Source organism: Taurulus bubalis (assembly GCF_910589615.1).
Source record: "Taurulus bubalis genome assembly, chromosome: 1".
NCBI lineage: Eukaryota > Metazoa > Chordata > Actinopteri > Perciformes > Cottidae > Taurulus > Taurulus bubalis.
Window position 1 is genome coordinate 27,031,591 of NC_136589.1, and position 23,108 is coordinate 27,054,698.

General features: G+C 38.0%; 3 protein-coding genes across 3 annotated transcripts in view; 1 reads left to right on the forward strand and 2 right to left on the reverse strand.

The window, feature by feature from the left end:
* Positions 1–153: 153 nt before the first annotated feature.
* Positions 154–6,180, reverse strand: rab12 (RAB12, member RAS oncogene family; the record flags this gene model as incomplete). The annotated part of the gene is made up of 6 exons (XM_079216971.1): positions 154–431; positions 693–797; positions 1,100–1,189; positions 1,938–2,076; positions 5,005–5,065; positions 5,955–6,180. 6 exons carry the CDS (start codon positions 6,178–6,180, stop codon positions 324–326), a joined length of 729 nt encoding a protein of 242 aa, XP_079073097.1. The 3' UTR covers positions 154–323.
* Positions 6,181–7,808: 1,628 nt separating this feature from the next.
* On the forward strand, positions 7,809–14,671 carry napgb (N-ethylmaleimide-sensitive factor attachment protein, gamma b). Its single transcript, XM_079222630.1, has 12 exons — positions 7,809–7,925; positions 8,217–8,284; positions 8,383–8,467; positions 8,554–8,571; positions 8,657–8,687; positions 8,797–8,906; positions 9,140–9,206; positions 9,310–9,380; positions 9,711–9,789; positions 10,289–10,368; positions 10,628–10,757; positions 12,167–14,671. Exons 1-12 carry the CDS (start codon positions 7,870–7,872, stop codon positions 12,296–12,298), a joined length of 927 nt encoding a protein of 308 aa, XP_079078756.1. The 5' UTR covers positions 7,809–7,869; the 3' UTR covers positions 12,299–14,671.
* A 463-nt stretch (positions 14,672–15,134) lies between these two features.
* piezo2b (piezo-type mechanosensitive ion channel component 2b) overlaps positions 15,135–23,108 on the reverse strand; it is a gene marked incomplete at its 5' end in the record, with an annotated part of 78,880 nt that continues 70,906 nt past the window's right edge. Inside the window, 11 exons of the mRNA XM_079222619.1 lie at positions 15,135–15,649; positions 16,143–16,341; positions 16,913–16,992; positions 17,162–17,281; positions 18,002–18,177; positions 18,901–18,990; positions 19,288–19,476; positions 19,900–20,047; positions 21,556–21,714; positions 22,093–22,304; positions 22,383–22,530. Coding sequence (XP_079078745.1) covers positions 15,397–15,649; positions 16,143–16,341; positions 16,913–16,992; positions 17,162–17,281; positions 18,002–18,177; positions 18,901–18,990; positions 19,288–19,476; positions 19,900–20,047; positions 21,556–21,714; positions 22,093–22,304; positions 22,383–22,530 — 1,774 coding nt within the window. The 3' untranslated portion in view covers positions 15,135–15,396. The remainder of the gene's footprint in view (positions 15,650–16,142; positions 16,342–16,912; positions 16,993–17,161; positions 17,282–18,001; positions 18,178–18,900; positions 18,991–19,287; positions 19,477–19,899; positions 20,048–21,555; positions 21,715–22,092; positions 22,305–22,382; positions 22,531–23,108) is intronic.

Below are 23,108 nucleotides of genomic sequence, written 5' to 3' on the forward strand. Positions count from 1 at the left end.
CCGAGGAATGAGGTAGTCTGGCTCAAGTGTAGACAAAAGGGGTGGTAGGAAGTGGGTGATTCATCAGGCCTAAGTGTTAGTGTCGTTCATGTCATAGTGAACAGTTACGAAACAGGAGCAGAATACACAGGGGAGGATAATACTGGTTGCTGAGAGTCCATGCATCTTACATCAACAGTTAGTAACTTAACTTCAGACTGCTACTGTTTGCTGCCCCCTGGTGGCCAGGTTGGTACTCTCTGAGAGAGAGAGAGAGAGAGAGAGAGAGAGAGAGAGAGAGAGAGAGAGAGAGAGAGAGAGAGAGAGAGAGAGAGAGACCACTCTCAGCAACAGCGCATGCGGGGAGGTGGCAACTCCGGAGGAACTTCCGGTTCAGGCTGCAGAGACAGGACACTGTTGGAAAGCTCATTGTTGGGAACTTCCAGAGGCATCTGTTATATTCAAGAACAGAGAACAAGTCAGGAAACACAGGGTTAATACATTGGATATTTAGGCAGCGTGCTTAAATTATCATCCACGGTGATTTATTGAATGCAATGACTGAAAAACGTAAACTTGGAAAAGAGAGACAGGTAGAAGGGAGATCGGTAGAGGGTGGTAAAATTATTATTTAATCAATGTACATGATTAAATAGACTAACTAAATCTTAATTTAAAGATATTTGGTCAGACTCTACTCTCAACACACCAACCTTGCTAAGGATGTCATCCACAAGCTTCAGGAAGATCTCGTCGACATTGAAATTATCCTTTGCACTAGCTTCGCAGAAGCGCATTCCACTTATTCGAGAGCAAAACTACAACAAAAATAGAGTAAAATTAGCTTTCAGAAAGAGAAAACCAGAATTATTTCACAGGAGCAGAAATTAAGCTGAACAATACACCTGGAAACATCACAAAAACATCCCACCGACAAGTTTAATTATGCTACACATAATGTCAGTTTCTGGAGGGAGGGGGTATTAGTGTTATTAGTGTGTCTTTGAAGCACCAAATTATATGTTGAAAGACAATTCCCCGGCATATTAAGCATCTATAGAAACAGAAGACAAGGTTTTGTCATGTGATGTTGAGCTGCAGCATTGTGTCTTGAACCCACCCTCTCTCCCTGCTGTCTGGAGATGATACGATCAGTCTCACAGTCCAGCTTGTTCCCGACCAGGAGAAGCTCTGCTTCCTCTGAGGCGTACTGGCATGAGACAGAAAGCAGAGAAGAGACACGTCAGGACCTCATCAGCCTTACGTTTCCTCAAAGTCAAACCAGATGACTGCAATGGTATGTGTTCAGCACACGGTCACCCTGAAAACGGGTTCCACAGTTCTGCAGCCAAAGGGAAATTTCAAAGTAATTACAAAAAAAAAAAACACTACAGAAAGGCCAAAGATATGTTTTGAGTATCGCTACGTTCGCAAAAGAGTTGTGACAAGTTTACTTTTTAACTGTACAATGTTTTTCCAGTAGATTTCTTCGTCACAATTTTTTGAAAAGTAATGGGAACACTAACACAAATATTTATCTATGTAATGGAAAATATAAAGAAAGTGTATATTTTTAAACTCTAAAATATAAACATCTGTAATGGTCTCCAATATCAATTAAGCCGCGATTGAAATTGTTTCTGTCAAATGAAAACACCTCTAGCTCATATAATTGCTGCCAGTGCTGGTGAGATTAAAGACAATGGTAGCACTGAAGGGTCAATATCAGGAGAGGTATGGCCGGGGTGGCAATATTATTGGATTCAATTATTATGTAAATCTTAAGTGCTAGATGTATGACAGAATCCAATTGTTTTGTCACTAGACAAGAGAAAAGTGTGGCATTGCAACACAGTTTCTGGCATCTATGGCATACAATAATGGCAGAGGAACACTTCCAAGGACTACACGGTAATGGCACATTTCATATAAATCCAGCAGTCAGACAGTTTGTTTACCTTGTCAATCATTTTCATCCATTTGGGCAGGTCGTCAAAGGTCTCCTGCTTTGTGATGTCATACACGATCACTATTCCCTTGGCGCCTCTATAGTAGGCTGATGTGATGCTGTTGAACCTCTCCTGGCCCGCAGTGTCCCTGGGGGACATGAATCAAACGCAATATTATCTCAAGTCAGTCCACCATCACCAAGACTTCTCTGAATACCAAACAGCCGATTGACTGATTTGATCAAAAGTATTGTTTTACTCATTAAAGTTGACAATGACTAATAGGCTGATGTGTTGGAAAGAAAAACTAAGATCAAACAACAAACGAGGGGAGGAAGAATCATTTTTGTGACAAGTCATAACAAGTTCAATGGCATTAATCAATAATGCTTACTTACATCATTCATTTTATAACACTAAACAACACTTTGAGTGGCTAAAATCTGTAACATTGTAATCTGGTATCTAGCTAAAATCAAAAAGACACCTGAAGAGTTTTGTTCCAAAATGAGGTATCTACACTTTGAGGGAAGAGGACATCCCATGTGCAGTTAGGCAATGGTTGTTAACCCTAGAAAGTTTAAGCCCTGTATTTAGCATTTATAAGCAATATATAAAAATGTCATCAATGGTTTACAACAAACTATCATGTAAGCACATGCATGTTTGTTAATGTATTTGTCAACAAATATAACTCCTCCTGAGGGCACCGGCAAGTAGAAGCTGGTGCATAAACAGAAATGGAAAGACAATAACGCAATACACCTTGAATAGGGAAGGTAGTGCCGTAGTAGCACTTTAGTAGCACTTAAATGGCACTTACTGATAGCACTTTGTGGTTTAACTTTATTGAAGAAATTGTACTTTCTTGATTCTTGTTGTTCTGAGTTTGTACTCATGGTTGAATGCACTTACTGTAAGTCGCTTTGGATAAAAGCATCAGCTAAATGAAATGTAATGTAACATTATTTTCTTTTGAGGAGATGTTATAGTTGTTGAAACTATTGCACATTAATAAACACTTAAAATGTCCTTACAACTGCTTACAACTACATTATATTGTTATTACCATTGTCGTTTATTATACTGCTAAGAAATGCTCAAAGAGTTCACATTAACGAAAATGAAAATTATCTTTTGAAAGTCTTTTTTTAAAGCAATCAAAGCAGCTATTATAGATTGATCAATAAGAATTACCGGCACTTGAAATTAAACACACCGCATTTTGGAAATTAATTTTGGAAATTTTAACAGTATAAAGGAGCAGAATATTTTCAATTCCATGTGTGAATACACTTTCGAAGTTTATGTTATGATTCTGCTGATCATCTGAGTCTGGGTTAAATTCAGCAGCATGACAAGCAGATTGAGCTGCACCCACAGCGCAGTGTTACTGTACCTTCAGCCTGCTAGTCTCTCCCTGTTCCCCTTGTGAGTCACAGTCAGGCTTATGAGCAGAAGAGCGGACAGAGAAACAGCAGCACAGTGGCAGGGTTAGGTAAGGCCGGGCATGGCAATGATGGAGCTTGATGTGAGCAGTTCAACGTGAGACACAAAACACATTGAGGACGACATCTTGACGGGACAGGTCGTAGGGTGGGCAGAGGAACGGGGGTAAAACGGGACGTGGGAAAGGGTAGATGTGATGTGGAGGCAAGAGGGTGGCTGGGTGTTAGTGAACAAGACAGATGTTAGTGAAATAAGCAATGGAGTTCCCACGTTTTAGCTCAACACTGCTGCACACAATCGAAGCAGTCATATACTCAGTCAGTAAAATACTTCTTCACTGTAATTTGTGGCATGTCAATCCCTTTTTCAATCGTTCGACAAAACACTAGATATTTTCAAAACGTAAATAAGGCCCATTGAAAGTCACAAGACACAAGAAGAGGCCAAATAGAATCAAACCTCTGAAATAACATCATCCCTGCTACTGATGGTTGAAGAGCTCTGAATCACTGTCCAATTCAAATACTCTATTACAATAATGACGGAGTTAAACAAACAGGCAATTCAGTCTGAATGTTATGTTATAATAACATTTTCTGTCTCGATTGGCCAGTGGTCTCAATTGACAGTTCACTAACACGTTGAAGTATCAAACATACATCACTCACTGATTAACGTGGGTATTGAAACAAAAGATGGCATTCTTTGAGTGTATCTTATTAGAAATAACATTATTAGTATCAAATGAAAATCAATTTAAAACCAATTATTCGTACTTTAAAAAATAATCTGTAAAGAGTCTGAGTGCTACTTTTATCTATGACTATCAATTATGCAGATGTTTCCGATTAGAGGAGAGATAATGGTCGGCTTTAGCGTACACTGTGTAATTTACAAAAAAAGAGAGTAAATATTCTAAATTGAGTGTACACATTTGGTGATGTTGAAAGCCTGCAAGGAGCTTTAGCGGGAGGGCATATTACATACAGAAGTCTGACCAACCAGTAGAATCTGATAGAGCTGCTCACTGGCTTCCCACTATCTCTAAAATATACCTATAATAATATAGTTAAAATGTGCAACCAAGTCCCATGTGCTTCTGCCAGGGTTTGACCTAGATCTCTGCAATCATGGCAGGGTGTTTTGCCCCTCTGCCTCGTGTTTACACATTTTAACTGTAATAGACTCAAAGTGCAATTAAACCTTGAAATCTGCCTAGTATCTACTAAAGTATTGTGTTTTTTGTAAGTCATCAATACAAATTAGGAGAAAAGACTCAATGTAACAACAATAGTACGTTATGTAACCAAGAAAAAAGTGATTGCCAACTTTAGACAACACCATGGTGAGTATGATCATGTGCTGCTAGTTATATCCCCACTGGAGCCAGTGCTTTTCAATATGGGGCTTTGGACAAAAAAGATGCCACATTGCATGTTAAGGGTTGATAAAAACATGCAATGACATAATTTTTAGAAAATCTCATTTGCACAGGAATTGCCTACTGTACAAAGCTGAAAGGCATCAGTAGTTTTTGTTAGAGCAGCCTGTGGGGTGACAGGACAGACACAGGAAATGCACCATGCAGAGGAGTAAAGGAACTGGAGACTTCTGTCCAATTACTCACCATATCTGTAGTCGGATCTTCTTCCCTCTCAGCTCCACTGTCTTGATTTTGAAGTCAACTCCTATAGAAGGGGGGGGGAGAGAAACACACATGTGGACACATACAAGTACCAGCATTGACTGTATTGTTGGACACAGCCCTTATTGCAAAGGAGGGAGGTGTCCATTCAATTCCAGTTTTAATTCCTGTTAATCTTTGATCCAGGAACCCAATATTTGTGACACACAGTCACAAGAATGACAGGGCACAAAATGGAGCTCTACCACAGCAGCTGCTTGTGTTGGACTATTCTGGGATTGGCCTGACAGTTGTTTTGGTCACGGGACTGTTTGCCCAATTCCACATTATGTAGGGTTTCATATATTTTCGGTTGGCAGCCTCTATAACCATGGCATGGCAATTTGTCTCAAGGTTCTCTCGTAAAAAAAAAAAAAATACTCATATATAATAAACACATACTCTCACTCACTCACTCACTCACTCACACTCTCTCACACACACACACACACACACACACACACACACACACACACACACACACACACACACACACACACACAGAGTTAACTCACTACTGGGCAGCTGCAGATGCTATACAAGTTACTGTGTTGGGCTCTAAAATCCCTGCTCAACATTCCCTCCAACAGCCTAATAGATGTGACAACCACCAAAAACACTGCACCAAACCTCAAACGTTTGTTTATGTCACGTTAGTTAGATAATATAAGAGAGACAGATTGGAAAGCTGGAGCAGTTTTGTAGTTTCCGTTAGCTTAAGTTAGCTAGCTTCAGCCAGTGGGGTACGCTCTGTTCAGTCCAGTTTAAGTTAAGTAGGCGACAGTGTGGTGATAGTTGAGGTGTATTCCCTCCAGTAAGTAGACAGAGCCCTGCTAAATGCTGTCAACACAAAGTTGACCAAAACAAGTCCCGTAAACGCCTCTTGTCCTCACCTACGGTCGACTTGCAAGCTTCACAGAAAGTGTCATCGGTAAATCTCTCCATGATGCTGGTTTTACCGACACCACGGGAGCCAATAATGATAATTTGAAGTTTGAAATCAGCGGGTCTGGGAGGCATCTTCCTGCGGCGCGACTGAGCGCCCAGAGCGGGGGAAGAATTCGCGGAGCCCCCGCCGCCACCGGCGGCCCTCCGCGGGATGTCATACCTCGAATCCATCAGTAATTCCGCATTTGTAATTACAATAAAACAAACAGACGCGGATAGACTGTTATACAACCGAATTACTTCGCTATTTCCAACTTTCTTTTGTCCCAGTAGAAGTTTGTGAAAGTTTGTCACTCGCCGACAGTTGTTGTTGTCCAGCCATTAGCCGCCATGACGTCATTGACCACAATACAACAGGCTTCCGCTTCCGTTTCCTCTCGGTTTTTTTCCTAACTTGTCATTTTTTCCTGAAACAACGCTTCGTGGTTTGCAGTGATTTTTCGAACAAATGAGCTGTGAAGTGCATCTGATATTCAACATTTTGTTTGTAGACATATATAGCAATTCTGTATTAGTCTACATACTTAACTGTGTACAATACATATATCTAGTTAGTAAACAACAAATCAATATACTCAACTGTGTTTATAGTATCAAGGAATATATATCATGAAATTAAACTGTGATGTAGGAATGCCAATGTCATTAACCTTCACCTTGAACATTTTTTATTTATTTATTGTTTCCTGACATGTTCAGCTTTCAGCAGCATTTCTGCATTTCCTTTGTGCGTTTGTTTGTTTGATAATAGTTGGAATCAATAGCTCACTTTTTAAAAAGAAAATGTCAACCTTCCAGAGGTAGGTTTTTCTCTAAAACCACATGGGGTATATGTGACTACGCTGATATTAATATATACACACATGTATGTATGTATGTATGTATGTATGTATGTATGTATGTATGTATGTATGTATGTATGTATGTATACATGTGCAGCAGTTACAGTAGGCAGTGCAGGTATAACATTTAATATATACAATATATATAAATACAATACATACTGCTTTCAATATTGTTCATGTTTCTGTCATCATCTGCTTCACTTGTACAAGCTCCAACATTAATGTGACACATTCATTAATCATTAATTATAACCCAGTATAATATGTATTATTCTGAAATGGGACATTCTATACAATGAGTACTTTTGGATACTTTAAGTATATTTTGATGCAAGTAATTTTACTTGAGTAAGATTTTGAATTCAGGATTTTTCCTTGTAACATAGCAATTTTACACTGTACTCCTGCTTTTACTTAAAGGGCAACTCAGCCCATTTGAAAAATCTCGACATGCTATGGTCTCAGACAATCTAAAATATTGGTAAATATGTAAATATGAACAACTCTCTCCCAAATCCCAAAACAAGTGTGCTAAGATAATGTATAGACCATTTATATATATATATATATATATATATATATATATATATATATATATATATATATATATATATATATATATATACATATATATATGTATATATATATATATATATATATATATATATATACATGTATATATATATATATATATATATATATATATACATATATATATGTATATATATATATATATATATATATATATACATATATATGTGTGTGTGTGTGTGTGTGTATATATAATACATGTATATATTTACATATATTATATAAAACATAGACATATGTGTTATACACAAATCACAAAACGACGTGTCGCGTTACTGGTGTATTTTGTGCTCGGCGGCACCCGTAGCCTGCGACATTGGATGACGTTGCGCCCGAAGAGAAGCGTCCTGGTAATCCAAACATCATCGACGAAGCAACGTTCATTGCTAATATCAAATTGTACCTCATCGAGTTAACTAACAGTATGGCTGCTCAGAAGATAAACGAAGCTCATGAGCACATGGCAAAAGCTGAAAAATGGTGAGTTCCGATACATAATGTCGTTTCTTTCCTCACCAGGAAACGTCGGTTTGTTGTACTGTTGATGTTAGCTCGTTGTAACGCAAAGGCCATTGTGGTGTTTTCGCCAGGAGTTATGCGACATGGATTATGGACAGTATTTGTGCATCGTCACTTCATTGCAGGTGGATTTAATTAACATCAGATGTGCCACAATGTTGTCCTCTTCGGTCATGTATAACACACGGATCATGCAGCTGATTGAGCTTGGCTTCAGCCGTTAATACTGTGCTCATCATCATGTGTTTGTAGCTTAAAGACAGGTCTGACAAAGTGGAAGCCGGATTTTGACAGTGCTGCGTCAGAATACGCCAAAGCAGGTACTTTACAATGCGTGTAAGTCCTTAATATTAAGTCATCATTTACCAAATATCCCGCATATTTATCGCAAACTTCCTGTGTCCCTTTTTTATTGTAGCTGTGTGCTTCAAGAATGCGAAGCAGTATGACCAAGCAAAGGATGCTTACCTGAAGGAGGCTGAATATCACACAGAAAACAAGACGTATCCTTTCTGTATTCTATCCACATTACACTAGACTGCTGTTCGTTTTCTGTCTGTGTTTGTTGTTTCCTTAACTTGTCCCACAGGCTTTTCCATGCTGCAAAGTAAGTATATTGTGTTTCACCACGCTATAAGTCAGCAGTAAACATAAAAAACATTAGATTTATTCAAACTCTCTTCTTCACCCAGGGCTATTGAACAGGCTGGTATGATGTTGAAGGTGTGTGCAGATTAACCATTGAATTTAATAACTTTTTCTTTTATTATTCACCAGACTGATAGAGCGTCTGCAGCAGAATTATACTTACATTGTATTTGCATTGCAACAGGAACAAAAGAAGATGCCAGAGGCTATCCAGCTCATAGAGAAAGCCTGTATGATGTACATGGAGAATGGGACTCCTGACACTGCTGCCATGGCTCTGGACCGGGCTGGAAAGTACAAATATCACCTAATTTTCTACACTTAAGGAAGTTGGCTCATTGACGTAACCTTAATTCCTCAACTGTTAGCTTCCAGTCTTATTATTATGTGACACTATCTTTTTAGTTCTGATAAAATTCTCTCCACTAAAAACGGGGTACTGATGCAATACCAGATTATAATATTATTATAGTCAATAATTAAGACTTTTCTTTCATCTAAAAACGTTTTCTTTTATTATTCACCAGACTGATAGAGCCTATAAACCTAGAGAAAGCTGTGGACCTGTATCAGAAGGCAGCTGGCGTGTTTGAGGTAAAAATTGAGCCCCCGATAAAACCAGAATGAATTATTCAATTAATATTGATTGTAATTTAAATGATTTCCACTTATAAACACCCATGTTTTCTCTCTTTAGAATGAGGACCGCCTGCGTCAGGCAGTTGAACTGCTGGGGAAAGCCTCCAGACTCCTGGTCAGGTTAAGAAGGTAAAGGGGAGGGGACATACCTTGTACTATAGATGGTGTTTGGGGTTTTTATAAAACACAGGATCAGTTGTAGCTGTCTGGTTTCAGCAAATGCTGATGTAGATAGCTATGAAGCCAGTTGAAAGAGAACATTTATTCAGAAACCTCACTTGGATCTCTCTCATATAAAAAGATGTTCAAACAAATATTTTATATATTCACGTGCTAATGTGTAAAATTAACACAACAGCCCCAAACTGTTTATCTGCGTCTTTACATTGTGGTTGTTAAAGTTAAACTGCAGTACCTGCTTCTCTTCATTCCTCACTGGGTTCTCATCTTTCTCACCAGGTTGGATGAAGCATCAGTCGCTCTGCAGAAGGAGAAGAACATGTACAAAGAGATTGAGAACTTCCCCATGTGCTTCAAGGTGGGTTGTTGATGTTGTGTCTAATTATCTATGCACCTTAATCAAACCTGAAATATTACCACAGTCTGCTGCCTTACCATGTTGTGGTGCGGTATGTAAGTTGCCCTGCAACCTGTTTTCCTCTCAGATCATCAATATACCACAGCAGTGTAAACACAGCACTGTTGTTTCAGTATAAACTAAACGTATTGAACATATTTGTTGGAATATGTTACAAAATGCAACAGTATCGCACTTTTATGAGTTTTTGGATGCTTATGGACTTTTGTGGTCCTAGTTGTTAGTCGGATAAATTCATTGTAATATAAATGAATCAATGTATTATTAATAATGGTAAAATGGAGAAAATTGAGCAGCAGACTGAAGGTCCTACCAGATGTTTAGGGCCTGTTCTGTAGCTAACCCTGACCCCTTAGAAATAAATGACAACAAATAAATAAATAATAAGATTTATACAGGTCATACTAATACATGTTGGTCTATGCTTTTCATTCTTTAGAAAACAACAGCTCAAGTACTGGTTCATCTTCATAGAGCGGACTTTGTAGCAGCTGATAAATGTGTCAGAGAAAGCTACAGGTATGTTTTTTTTTTTTTTTATCACATTCTGTAATTTCTGTAATCTGCAGCTGCGAGACAACGTTTCTTTGTGCAAGGCATTAAAACACCACTAGCTGACAGCTGGTTTCCTGAAGCCAAACAATAAAAACGTTGCTGCTTCGCAGTCAAAAGTTGTTTAGAGTGTGTTTAGTCTTGACATTACCTCACGTTTACGATGTAACACTTCTGCCTCTAAAAACTGAGGATCATGACATGAAGTGCTGCTTGCTCTCACTAGCCTGCCTGGGTACAGTGGAAGCGAAGATTCCATTGCCATGGAAACGCTACTGCAGGGCTACGACGAGCAGGACGAGGACCAGGTCCACCGTGTGTGCAGCTCACCTTTACTGAAGTACATGGACAATGACGTGAGTACTGTTGACACACATATATATATATATATATATATATATATATATATATATATATATATATATATATATATATATATATATATATATATATATATGGGTGTAGATAATACAGTGACTAAGAACAAGTGCCTCTTACAACCCCATTTACAAAAATCCAAGTTTTAATTTTAAAAGTCTCAAAAAGGTAATATAAATTGTAACGGTTATTTTAATAATTGATTAATCGGTTGATTATTTTTTTTCGGATAAAAAAAAGCATCAATTTCCAACCCTTTATTCAAAAACAGAACTGACGGTGCAAAACATGTTAAGAAAGTGCACAAACAGGTTACTCCTTGAACGTCCCTGAGCTGTTAATTAAAAAAAAAAAATTAAAATGGACTAACACTAAAAACATACACATGTATGCTTTACATCTGTGCAAATGTGAGCCCTTTTTTACTGTAATTGATCTCCTTGGAGCAGAGGCTGCATTTAGCATACCCTGCTTTATCAATATGTATGTAACACTGGAACAGTGGGAAGCTGTACTGCTCCTCTCACGTCTGTTTCATTCACATCATCTTATCAATATCTGGGCCTCGATGACCACGATGGCACGTTGTTGGCTAAGCCCAACTACGTGATTTGATTCATTCTACTTTGAGTAAAAAAAAAAACCTGCAGCCAGATCCACCGGTGAGCCGGTTTAACGTTAACGAGTGACAGCGTGAACTGAACCAGACCGGGGGGTGACGGCATGTTTCATCACGTTACGTTTTTTTCCAAGCAAGACTGAACTGTAACGGAACATAAGTAACTTTAACGACAATACACAACCCAAACACGTTAGCTAACGTGATAGCAAGCTGACTAGCTTCCATTAAAAGCAAGTTTGAGGGAAATGAAAACGCTGTAGACATCTTAACGCTGATTGGCCAAGACTCGACACGTCACATAAAGATGTTCTATTAAAGATCACAACCTCAGCTTTTTTCCGTGTCTCACTCCAATCTCAGAAACGCTGGCCGGCCAGTTGCTTTTTACTTCTCCGCGACTTATTGAATGGCGTAATGAATAACGAATCGATGATGAAATTCGTTGCCAACTCTTTTGATAATCGATTTTTAACGATTCGTTGTTGCAGCCCTAGTAAATTGCTTTATAAGGGACGTTTTGCGTGTGGTTTGATGATGAAATCGTCACATTTTGATTCAAATGTTGCTTAACTGGACTCGTGTGCAACATTACGACATCACCTTTTTCCTGTAGAGTCAAAAGCACAAACAGAAATATTTCATATGAAATAACCAAAATGGTTCTAGTTGTTGCAGAAAATGTACGGCAAATAAGTTATAAAGAAGTTATTGAGAAAATGTGTTTTCAGGGTCTGATGACTCACTTTATTCCCTGGTGTCTCACAGTACGCTAAACTGGCCCTTTCCTTGAGGGTACCTGGAGGAGGAGCGAAGAAGAAGAAGGCTGCTGCTCCACAAGGCGGTGCTGGTGGTGCGCCGGCTGAGGAAGGGGATGATTATGAGGGAGGGCTGTGTTAGCCTTCTGCCTCCAGAGGGCCGACTCTACCCATCTGCTGCTCCTCCACTGCACCCCCTGTGTACCAGTTAAACACCTTGACAAACCCTTTCAGCTCTGAAGCCCAGATGTGTGGCTGTTTAATCTTTATTGTGCAAGAAATAAGAAAAAAAACACACAAAAAAGTTGGTGCTGCAGAAGAGTCGACCAAAGTATAAGCAGCTTTTAAAATGTGTTTCTTTGAGGTGGATCCTCGGTGTTGCACGTCCTATAACGTATGAAAGCCTGTTGTATGTAAATGTTCAATTATTTCTTGTCTCTGTGAAGCTGTACATTTTGCTCTTATTGTTTGTGAGTTATCAGATTACTATAGTTATATTAATATCAGAAATGCTCTAAGTAGGTCTAACGAGTTGATCAGTGTATAGGTGTTTATTTGTACAGTTAAATTATTCAGTATTCATGGCCGTTGCCTGTTGAAAATGTTACTGGAACAATATGCAATCAGTTTGTTAATGCATGTTTGCAATAATGTAATGGTAAAACAAAGATTTGTGAATAATGTGGCTTAAAAATGATTGACACTTCAGCATTAGTGCTTATTCAAGTTATTGAAGACAATTTAAACAGTACAGTTCTTGATGGTGCTGCTTGTAAGACATTTCACCTGTTGAGGTGTGTGTGTTCTCTTCCACCTTAAACTAAAAACTAATCATGGCTGTGTCTTTATTTCTAATTTCCATAATACAATCCTCAAATTTAATTGACTAAAACGTGAAAATGTGATGCTTTCAGTACTTTTTCTCCAATGATTTTGTGTAATTGATTTACATTATTGCTCATACAGTTAATATAATAAGCTCACTATTAAGGACAAAATAATGTACATGCCAATTCAAATTATTCTGATGACTAAAAGGTGATAAAAGGGACCGTTTACATTTTTTTTATTTGTGCTGTTGTGGCCTACTTGTATATTCTTCAAAAGCATATCTCTGAACTTTGCACATGCATCAATAAACAATTCCATCGTGTGGCATTTTATGGTCTCTGTGCATTTTTTTTTAAACAAGTTAGCCAACAGATTTTCCAGACAACAGCGGCTGCAGACCAAAATGGCCTCCGACAGACATGTAATGACTTTGTAGCTTCCCAAGACCGATTTGTCTTTGATGAGGCTAATGCTCTCTCCCTGTTAATGCACACACACATCCATGCTACTTTTGTGATGCCCTCTCGTTATCCGTGATGCATCTGTGCATTAGCAAGATCAAAACCGGACTTGAGTGTACATAAATGCTGCCTTTGGTAAAAATAAAAATGCTTCACTGCAAGTGTAGCTTAAAGACATGAGTACAGTGTTTACGAAAGACTTCATTAGATTCAGCAATGCTTTTTGGATTTGAAAAGTATGGGAACTCACTGAGATGGAGCAAAAATATGGTCACTCATTTTCATAATGTATACAATGCGATCCATTCCACACTCTCTTAAACTACATACTATACTTACATTTTGTTTTCCATTTGGGGAGGGATCAGTTGATTGAGAGGGTGAAAAACCCTTACCCACAAACAAACAGCAGCTGAATGAAAAACTCAACAACCTTTCCAGATGTTTTAGTTGCAAATCTCTGGACCTCTATCATACCACATTGCCTTAAACATACAGGTACAATTTCACATTTCATTCCACCGTGACCTGTCCCCCTTAAACTTGTATGTACATGTAATGAAAATTAGTCATGGCAATAATGAAGTTTTTCTATCATGCTACAATGTCCTCTAATGCATAGTTTGGACCAAAGGGCTTCGTGTTTCAGCCCTTCATGTGAGGAATCTTTTTTGTGTCTGCTCGTTTCTTCTTTGATGACTGAATGCACACAACGCGCCACAGTGTTCATGAGTATGAATGTTAAAAACAGCAAGAAGGTTCTCAAGTGATGTGCAAGAATCGACCACCTAATGCATGTTACCCTGATTCACAAACAGACCTCTGCTGGTCTCAACTCTTGCCAACCTGTAGATGACACTGAACATGGATTATTGGCAATTAATCTCTACGAGGAAAACAGTCCACATCGTTAAACTTACTTTCTTAATTCAGCCTTAAACCGTTTCCCAGTGCAGTAAACATACTCAGTGTCAGTCCCTCTAAACAATATCCACAATAAAATTCATGCCATTTAAATAGTTCTAATTATCTCTACAATCTCATATTCTTTTAGATCCATCAAAGCCTACATATTGTAACATATAACTCATACAATAAATACATCTGTGAAAAGAGCTCTTCCTGAGAAAGATATGCATGTAGCAGATAACAGTTCTCCTCATACAAAACAAAATGAAGGCAAGTAAAGATTGTCTGATAATGTATTCTGCGTTGTGTCTCACTCTGACCTTTACAAAAAAAAAGTGGTCTTTATGTTCATGTTTCTTGGCCAGAACCAGTGTTTTCCCTCATCCACATGTCCACATCCTTCAAAAACTCGGGAGGCAAAGTGGAGGAGGAGCTCAATATTGCACAGTTGCATAGTCCAGGCGTTCCAGTTGGGAGAAAATATGAGATTGTGCTCATGTGGTCATTACTGTGCACTTATTTGTTGATGGGAAGCCCTTAAAAAGAAATGTTGCAGCCCGTTTCTCTTCGCCTACCATGCGACTTTGAAAATGTTAGAGACAGGCATGAAGGGCGATGAGGGTTCTGGGCATTTGTGTTTACAAACATACCTTTATGTTAGGGATACAACTTTAAATAACTTAAGAAAATTGTCCATAAAGATTTCTCCGTCTTCAACTGAACACCAGCTGAACACCAAACTGAGCCAGGTTTCACAAGATAAATACAGCACCGGCCAATCTGTCCTCAATTGTTAATAATATGACTGCAATTGTTGTTTTTCATCATTTAATAGTATAAAATACCAGTTTATAACTCAAGTCTGGCGCTAATGCTATATCGCTGCCATCAGGGCTCGGTGGAACAGGACAGAGTAGGTCCTCAGCTGACTTTGTGCTCCCTCAGCAGATGAAACGGCTGAAAAAGCTGCTCGCACCATCCGAGCAATCATTTTCCGAATGAGCTCCGATCTTCATTAGTCTACATCTCCTCAATGTGTTTACTGAGTTTTCTCTCTGGTCCACTTGATCATAGTCTCTGGAGAGCGGTAGAGGAAGATAAGTTTGGCGTACATGTCCTCTTCCAGGTCCAGCTCGCCCGTCTCTCGGACCAGGAAGATGTCTGTGCACAGCTTGTGGATGCGGTCCACGTTGGGCAGCTCCTCGAACATGATGGTGTGGGAGATGCCGCTGAAGAACTCGCGCACAAACTTGCCTATGACCAGAACCACAGAGGCATACAGGCCCATGATCCTAGCGAGGAAATAGAGAATGGGAATAAGACAATGTGTTCTTCTGTATCACAGTCCAACATAACATGAGGTTATTTTGTGAACCTAACCCTTTTATTATGAATTATCATTTTTGCACAAGCACACATGCACACACACACAGTCGAGAAAAGTGACAACATTTTTTGTGTATGCTGTCAATTCTAATTCTTAGGAAAAAAGAAAATCCAAATAGTCAGGTCAGACTTTAAAAAAAAAAAAATCTGACATGAAAATTGTCTGATTTGGTCCATCTCTGGCTGCTTTTTGCCCCTGGTTAGGAATCACTGTTTTCTGTTGTTTCTAATAATAAGTTCAAATCACCATATGAATAAGGTAAATAATAACCAGAATCTGACATGCTCTCTTGTGTGTAGAGCTTTGGATAATGTCTAAAATCTAAAATGTTTCTTGAATGCGCCAAAGCAGGACAAAACCTTCTCTCTATTTTTAAATCACCACATATCACCACATACCCATATCCCGCCAGAAAGCCCAAACTGGGCGGGCTGACTTTGTCGCTAAATACGTAGAGCTCCAGGCCTGTTTTGTTTTCCTTTTTTCCTTTTTTCAACAGGCCCCGTGCTGTCTGGTTGACAATCCACCATTCCTGAATCTGATCCGTGACATTCGAAGCTCTCTCCAAGGTCAAGGTTATGCTCAACATTTCTTTAGCTATAAAGATGAGAAATACAATCATGTTAATTAATCAGAATTTCTAAAAATGCAAACAATGTTCTGTTAGTTTAAAAAAAATAGAACACATAAAAAAACATTGGAAATCCAGGAACAAATAATTTTCGGTTAACAGGAAAACTTAACAAGTGAAAAATGTAAAATAAATAAGAACTTATGAGAAACGGAAAATTTTAATATATCAATAATGTCAGATTTCTACTTTACTAACAAGCATTATGTATACTTATTTATCCTTCTTTTTTTTAAGTAGTTATGTATCGAATTTTTATGTGATATGAAAATCGTTTAGATTATTCTTATGGCACAGGTTTTTCTTTGTAGAGACATTCATTCCTGCTACTCTAAATGTATTGGCATTAAATAAATGTACAAAGACGAATCAGCACTTTATATTATTACGAGCACTTTAAGAATAGATGTCAATTTATTGAAAAGTGAAATCTTTCCTTTAAATTGAAGCGGTTAACATTTCTTTGCTGTCATCAAATCAAGTGACAACTATGCAAAAAAGTCCAATCTATACATTGATAAAAATGGTGATGCTCACTTTTATAAAGATGATCAACAGACTTGGCATCTGAGTCACTGGGGGCTCGAATAAAACAAGGAAATATATCTTTAAGAACCCTGCAGAGGAAGAGAGACTGTTACTGAAGCAAAACCCACTTTAATACATGACAACAAGAAGAGGAGGAAAGACTATTGTCTGTGATTGACGGACACGAGAATTTAGCTCCTGATTATCACACCACAGTGGAAAAGTGCAAAGAAGAGAGTGAGCCGGTGATAAACTCACACATCTGATTGGTTTCCTTTCCCAGTCAGGAGCGCTGCGAGATTCAACTTTGTTTTTGTGTCTAGATTTGTCACCCGTTTTCCTGATGCGAATTCAGCCTTGGCACCAAAAGTGAGGTTTCTGAGATCACAACAAGAGAAACACAGTGTAATTCATTTGAAGGAGATATCACCTCATGAAACTGCAGCTGCTTGTAAGCGTACATTTTTTATTCCAAATATGATTATTTAGATTAGATAAGATAGAAAGGTGTATACAATACACATAACCAACATACCATTTAAATATTGAAAGATACAGTATTTATTTTACAAAAGTGCAAATGGTCATGCTGTGTAAAATATCTTATATGAATGATAAAAGAGATATAATAAAATAAGTGTTCCCTGGCGCTGTCATTCTGTGTTCATAGGGGATAAAACTTGATGATTGATCTGGCCAGACACCAGTCTGTAGACCCTTATAAAAGAAGTCCTGCAGGACATCTTTACAACATTAGTTTGCGACGGAAATATAATCCTGGGGGATTTTTCATATTGTGTGTTACTGGATTTTAAAATGTCTAGTAATCCCATAAACCACATGTTCGGCATGCCCTGGTAGTAAAAGTTAACTAACTATACATACATATATAGTGAACAGTGCACTACTATAAGTGTCATAAAATAATGCAAGTAAATACATATTTGCACTTTTTCGTTGTACTTTATAAAATCATAATACTATATTGTATATTATATATATATATATATATTATATATTTATATTGTATAAATCATAATTCATCCACTTTTTTGTCACATAGTTAAGATACATGCAGATTATGGTGAATTATGGTACCTTTGCACGGACCAGGCAACAGTGATTGGGACAGGGAATTCATCATCTCTCATCAACGTGTCTATCAGGTTGGCTCTGCTAGGTGGACTAATAGTCCACAGAGAGTTGGAGCTGCCTTTAAGCTCTGCAATGATCAGGTCCTCCGGCAAGTAGCCCTCCAGCCACTGCAAGGCGTCCTAACAGCGGAACAAAATCACATAGTGGGAACATTATTTAAAATGTGCAATGTGTGGAATTCTTATCCAACCACATGGAGTTGTGACTCTATGCAGGGCAATGCTGGTTGGTCTCCCACTGGGAGGATTGACATTCAGTTTGGTACAGGCCTTCATGTTCCTCAGAGGATGAACTGGGTTTTTTGATTTATATATACTATTTATTTTATTTATTTACTTTGAGCAGAATAAATTAGTTAAGTGATTAAGTAGACTATTGACAGAAAAATAGAACGGCAACTATCTGAATAATCAATAAATCAATCAAGTTGTTCAAGAAAAAATTCTGAGCTTCCCCCAATTACAGCTACTCAATTGAGATTATTTGCTGCTTTTCTTAATGTGGTAATAAGCGGAAACCCTTTGAGTATAAACATGATAAACGTGACCTCAAAAACATTCCCTCATAAGCAAGCATTTGGGTGACTCGACAAGGAAAAGGCAAGCAGAACTGAACAGCGTGTAAAAACTGCGGCATTAGCAAGACGGTCACTAAAGACGGAGAGACCTAGGAGTGCTTGAGCAGAACTATTTTAAATATAAATGTCTAACGGATAATTAGCCTCTGTAAAGAACAGTGTTGAGCTAGAGCAGGAACCAGATGTATTTTTCAATACAGTGACTTATAAAACAATACACTACACATCTGACTTATTGTATTTGTTTAGCATTTGTTATACTTACATCGTCATCATAATCCTGAACCAAAGTTTTATATTCGTCTTCTGTCACCATCTGCAATTGATTTTGCTGAGCGCTCATGGTGAAGATGGGCTGTAAGAAGAGGAAATTGTTTGTTTGTTTTTAGTACTTGTGTTTCCCAGATACACAATCAAACATTTAACCCCACAGCCAGAATACCTACACAACCTAAAAAATATGGTCACGATCCTCTGGCTTCTCTCTCACATCTGATCAAAATAATGCCAGTTTAAATAAAGACTTTCCTTAGAATGAATCACTTGATTCAAGAAGGATTTTAGCGTTTAGCTTTGGGCAGAGTTTCTCAGTAAAGCAGTCGGCAAGCTTGTTTTGGCTCAAATGATTTGATAAAACAAACTGTGTTCACACCTGAAAGCCAGCCAGAGTGATTTCAAACGACACATCCAGCGGTGGGTTGACAGCTCCGGCTACAGACTTAACAAGGGACATGAAGAGCAGCGGGAACCAGACGATACAGATCAGCAGCACGATAATCATCCCTCCCATCCCGTACTTCACCACCTTCTTCTTCTTCTGGCCTCGCGGCTGGGGATACCTCTGCAGATGGATGCAATAAAGGACAGTGAGATGTTTTATTTGACCTGGATACAAGGCAATGGTAATGGCTACTTTTTGTAAATCCATTAGAATTAGGCAATTAATTGGACCAGAATTAAAAAGTAAAGATGGAAGAAAAAAAATTCAGGAGAGGAAGGACCGCAAGAGTGCATTATTTACTAGAGTGAGGTCGTAGAATAAACATATTTTTAGTACCCTTTTTGGGGATATTAGGCACCATAGAAAAATCATATCCTTGTTTACTAATATACAGCTCAGTGCAGAAAGTGACAGCTAAACTAAAAGAAAGATCCACTTCTACACATCACAAAAGTACATTTCAGCATGATTTCCAACATGGCAGACTTAGGCTCTGAAAGCGATTCACTTTTTCTCAGTACACTGAGGCCCGATGATAAACACCTTCTCAGACTCTCTCCAGCATTTGAGGATAAAGATGTGAGCGTAGATGTCCTCCACGCAGATCCAGCTGGACAGAGACAGTGAGGTGTCAGTCCAAACCCAGTCCATCACAGCTCGCAGCTCTGTTAGGAATGGCACCATGCGGAAACTACAAACAGATACACCTTAGTTATTTAGGCAAAATTTGAGAAGAAAATAAAATCTGATTCCACTTGTTCCACTAAGAGACCAAAACAACGATAAAAGATCTCAATTAAAATGATTTAAGAGTAATATGACTGGGCAGCATTACAAGCTGTTGGTGACCACTACACATTTTTACATAAATATCTAGTGGTGGAAAGTATCTAAGTACATTAATGTAAAGTACAAGTACCTACGTATTTTTACTGAAGTCCGTGAATATTTTCATGTATGCTACCTTATACTTTTACTCCACTAACTTACATCTCAAGGGAAATATTGTACTTTTTACAAAACTACACTTATTTGACAGCTTTAGTTACAAGTTTATTTTAATAAAAAGATGTAACACAATGGATAATACATAAACTTTTAAAACAAAAACACCTTGTTGGCTTCTGACTTCTTGTAGGAAGCAGTGTAGTCAAGGTCACATTTCAGGAGTTGTAAATAATAATGATTTTCCCCTCTAAATTCCTCACATAGTATGTCAATCGATGTTAAAATTATATAATATCTCAACAAAAATAAACGATTAAATAAAAAGTAAAAAAGCTTCAAACAGATGTGTGTATCAGAACTATGTTGTTTTTTTTTCTTCTTCTCCCAATAATTATCTCACAACCCCTCAGATATATCTGCTGTCTCTTTTATATAAAACTATATATAAAGTAGTTCAAACTAGCTACTTTGACTACATTTAGCTGCTAACAGTAGGGTTTTTCAGGCAGGACTTTTACTTGAAATGGAGTATTTTACATTGATGTATTGATACTTGTGGTTAAGTAACGGACATACTTGAACACAGCCAGACCTCTAGTTCACAAATAGTCTGGACAACTTTGTTAAAAGCTGGTTAAAACTGGTGGAAAACTCAATGATCTCTCTGTGGCTTTCATAAAACCATAAAGTAATATATGAACTTCCTTTTACTCTAACATGACCTAATAACTGGAGTTGTTAAATTCATTCAATAATAATAATAATAATAATAATAAGCATAACAAAACATAAACATGGTATGACTAGGGTTGCAATTAATGCTTTTTCTAAAATGTTCTATTGATCAATTAAATGTTAGAAAATTGGCAATGCTTGCCAGAGATTGTGTGCTTCCTGGACGTGCTTCCAGACGTACAGCGATCTTGGTGAAGTCTATAAATTGGTTGTTTTACCTCGCTAACCAACCAAAATGCAAGATATTCACATTTGAGATGCTGGAAACAGTAAATGTTCACCATTTTCACTTGAAGTGACATTAAATAATTGAATACTGATACATACAAAGGACCTTCCCAAAAGATCCTAAATAAATATCTTGTTTACACATATTTTAAACAAATAACTCCAGGTGTAATCCTGTTGTCTCCTTCAATTCTTGCGACATCAGCTGGTTAACAACCTCCGACACCATCGGAGCCTCGGACCGGTTTGCCCAGCTGGACTAAAAGATACTTTACCAGAGAAACTCACCCTTGAAACAGGAAGAGGTTGACATAATTGTGGCTTTTGGTGAGGAAGTTTCCCAAAACGCGGGTGGGATAACCACAGCGGATCTGATAAGCTGACAGCCCGAAGTAGATGCACTTGACAAAATACCACATTTGAGCGACTGTGTTCTCGTTGAATCGTCTACGAGGGAAAGAGAAGCAAAACAGTTTGTAAAATTAAAGTAGTCTGAATCTTTTTTCCATTTATAGACAGCACAAAGACTCAAATATTCAGATTTTTTTAAGGCTTTGCAAACAAAAAAACGTGATCGCAAAGAAAAGTAGAACCGAACAAATTCCTTTCAACTGTAAAACATTCACAATCAAACATTTTGAGATGCTTTTATTTATTTTGAATAGGAACTAAGAAAAAAGAGAGATCAAAAGCATGCACCACAGACACTAAACTATATTTTAAACTAAGGATGTTGTCACCAAAATATTGAACTTTAATTGGGACACTTACTGACCTGAAATGAAATACAAACATATCTCATATGACGCAGGATTGAGTTCTTACTTGTCTGTGATTCCTGGCAGGATAAAGAACATCCAGAAGTGGATGCCAAAGACCAGGAGGACCTGGAAGACAACTTTGCCCATGACGGACTTTCTGAGGTAGAGAGCGCGGTCCACCACCATGGTCCCAAACTGGATCAGGACCATGACCAAGAAAGGTCCCGGCACCTGATCCTCCGACAGGGACGATGTGATGTCCGCAGCCGAGTGTTTCTAGAAGGGATGAAATGAAATGTTAACTTTGTCATAAGGGATTTTATTTATGGGTTTAAACCTGATTCTAAAACTTACACCAAACGCCCAGAATCCAAACACAATGATGATGAAGTCGACTGTGTCAGCGAGGAACATCAGCACATAGACGTCTGTGACTGCACTGTACTCTGGGTGGATCAAGTTGTAGAAAAACTGCCTTATGGGAAGGTAGATCTTCATAAACCTAGGAAGAAACATTGGGCAACATTCAAGAACCACTCGTACAACAGAAGTTTTTTTTCTTTAGAATTATTTAGGATATCTTGCTGCATTTTGCCAATTTTCTCATATTTAGAATTTTCTCTTTGGTACAAAAATAATTTTCCAGTTGTCCAGACCTGTCAGAGGAGTCGTGCAAATTATTCACAAATGTATGATTTTGGTTTATTCTTAGTAATCCGCATGGCTCACAACAGCCTGGGGCACATTTTTCGATTGAAATCTTATCATATTAGAAATGCTATCTGTGGTTATTTAATTACATTAATTATGATTGTATTGCATGTTTTGTCTGATGTTGTTTGTAACGCATCGTTAATGCTGCCTATCTTGGCCAGGACAGGTTTAAAAGGTTAAAGAAATACATGTATGTAGTCAGACACCACTGGTTTTATTTTGAGTGAAAAAAATGTTGTGTTTCAACTACTGCTGCAGACGTAATATCGCAGAAACTGCTCGTGATTACATTTAGAACAGTAACATGTTTTGATCATCTGTTGCAGCACTTACCAAAATTACACTGACTGGTCTAACGGGAATGCT

Coding starts and splice junctions, on each gene's coding strand:
- napgb (XM_079222630.1), top strand. CDS start 7,870: ATGGCTGCTCAGAAGATAAACGAAGCTCATGAGCACATGGCAAAAGCT. Junction 7,926..8,216: donor ATGGCAAAAGCTGAAAAATG/GTGAGTTCCGAT, acceptor ATGTGTTTGTAG/CTTAAAGACAGGTCTGACAA. Junction 10,369..10,627: donor TGTGTCAGAGAAAGCTACAG/GTATGTTTTTTT, acceptor TGCTCTCACTAG/CCTGCCTGGGTACAGTGGAA.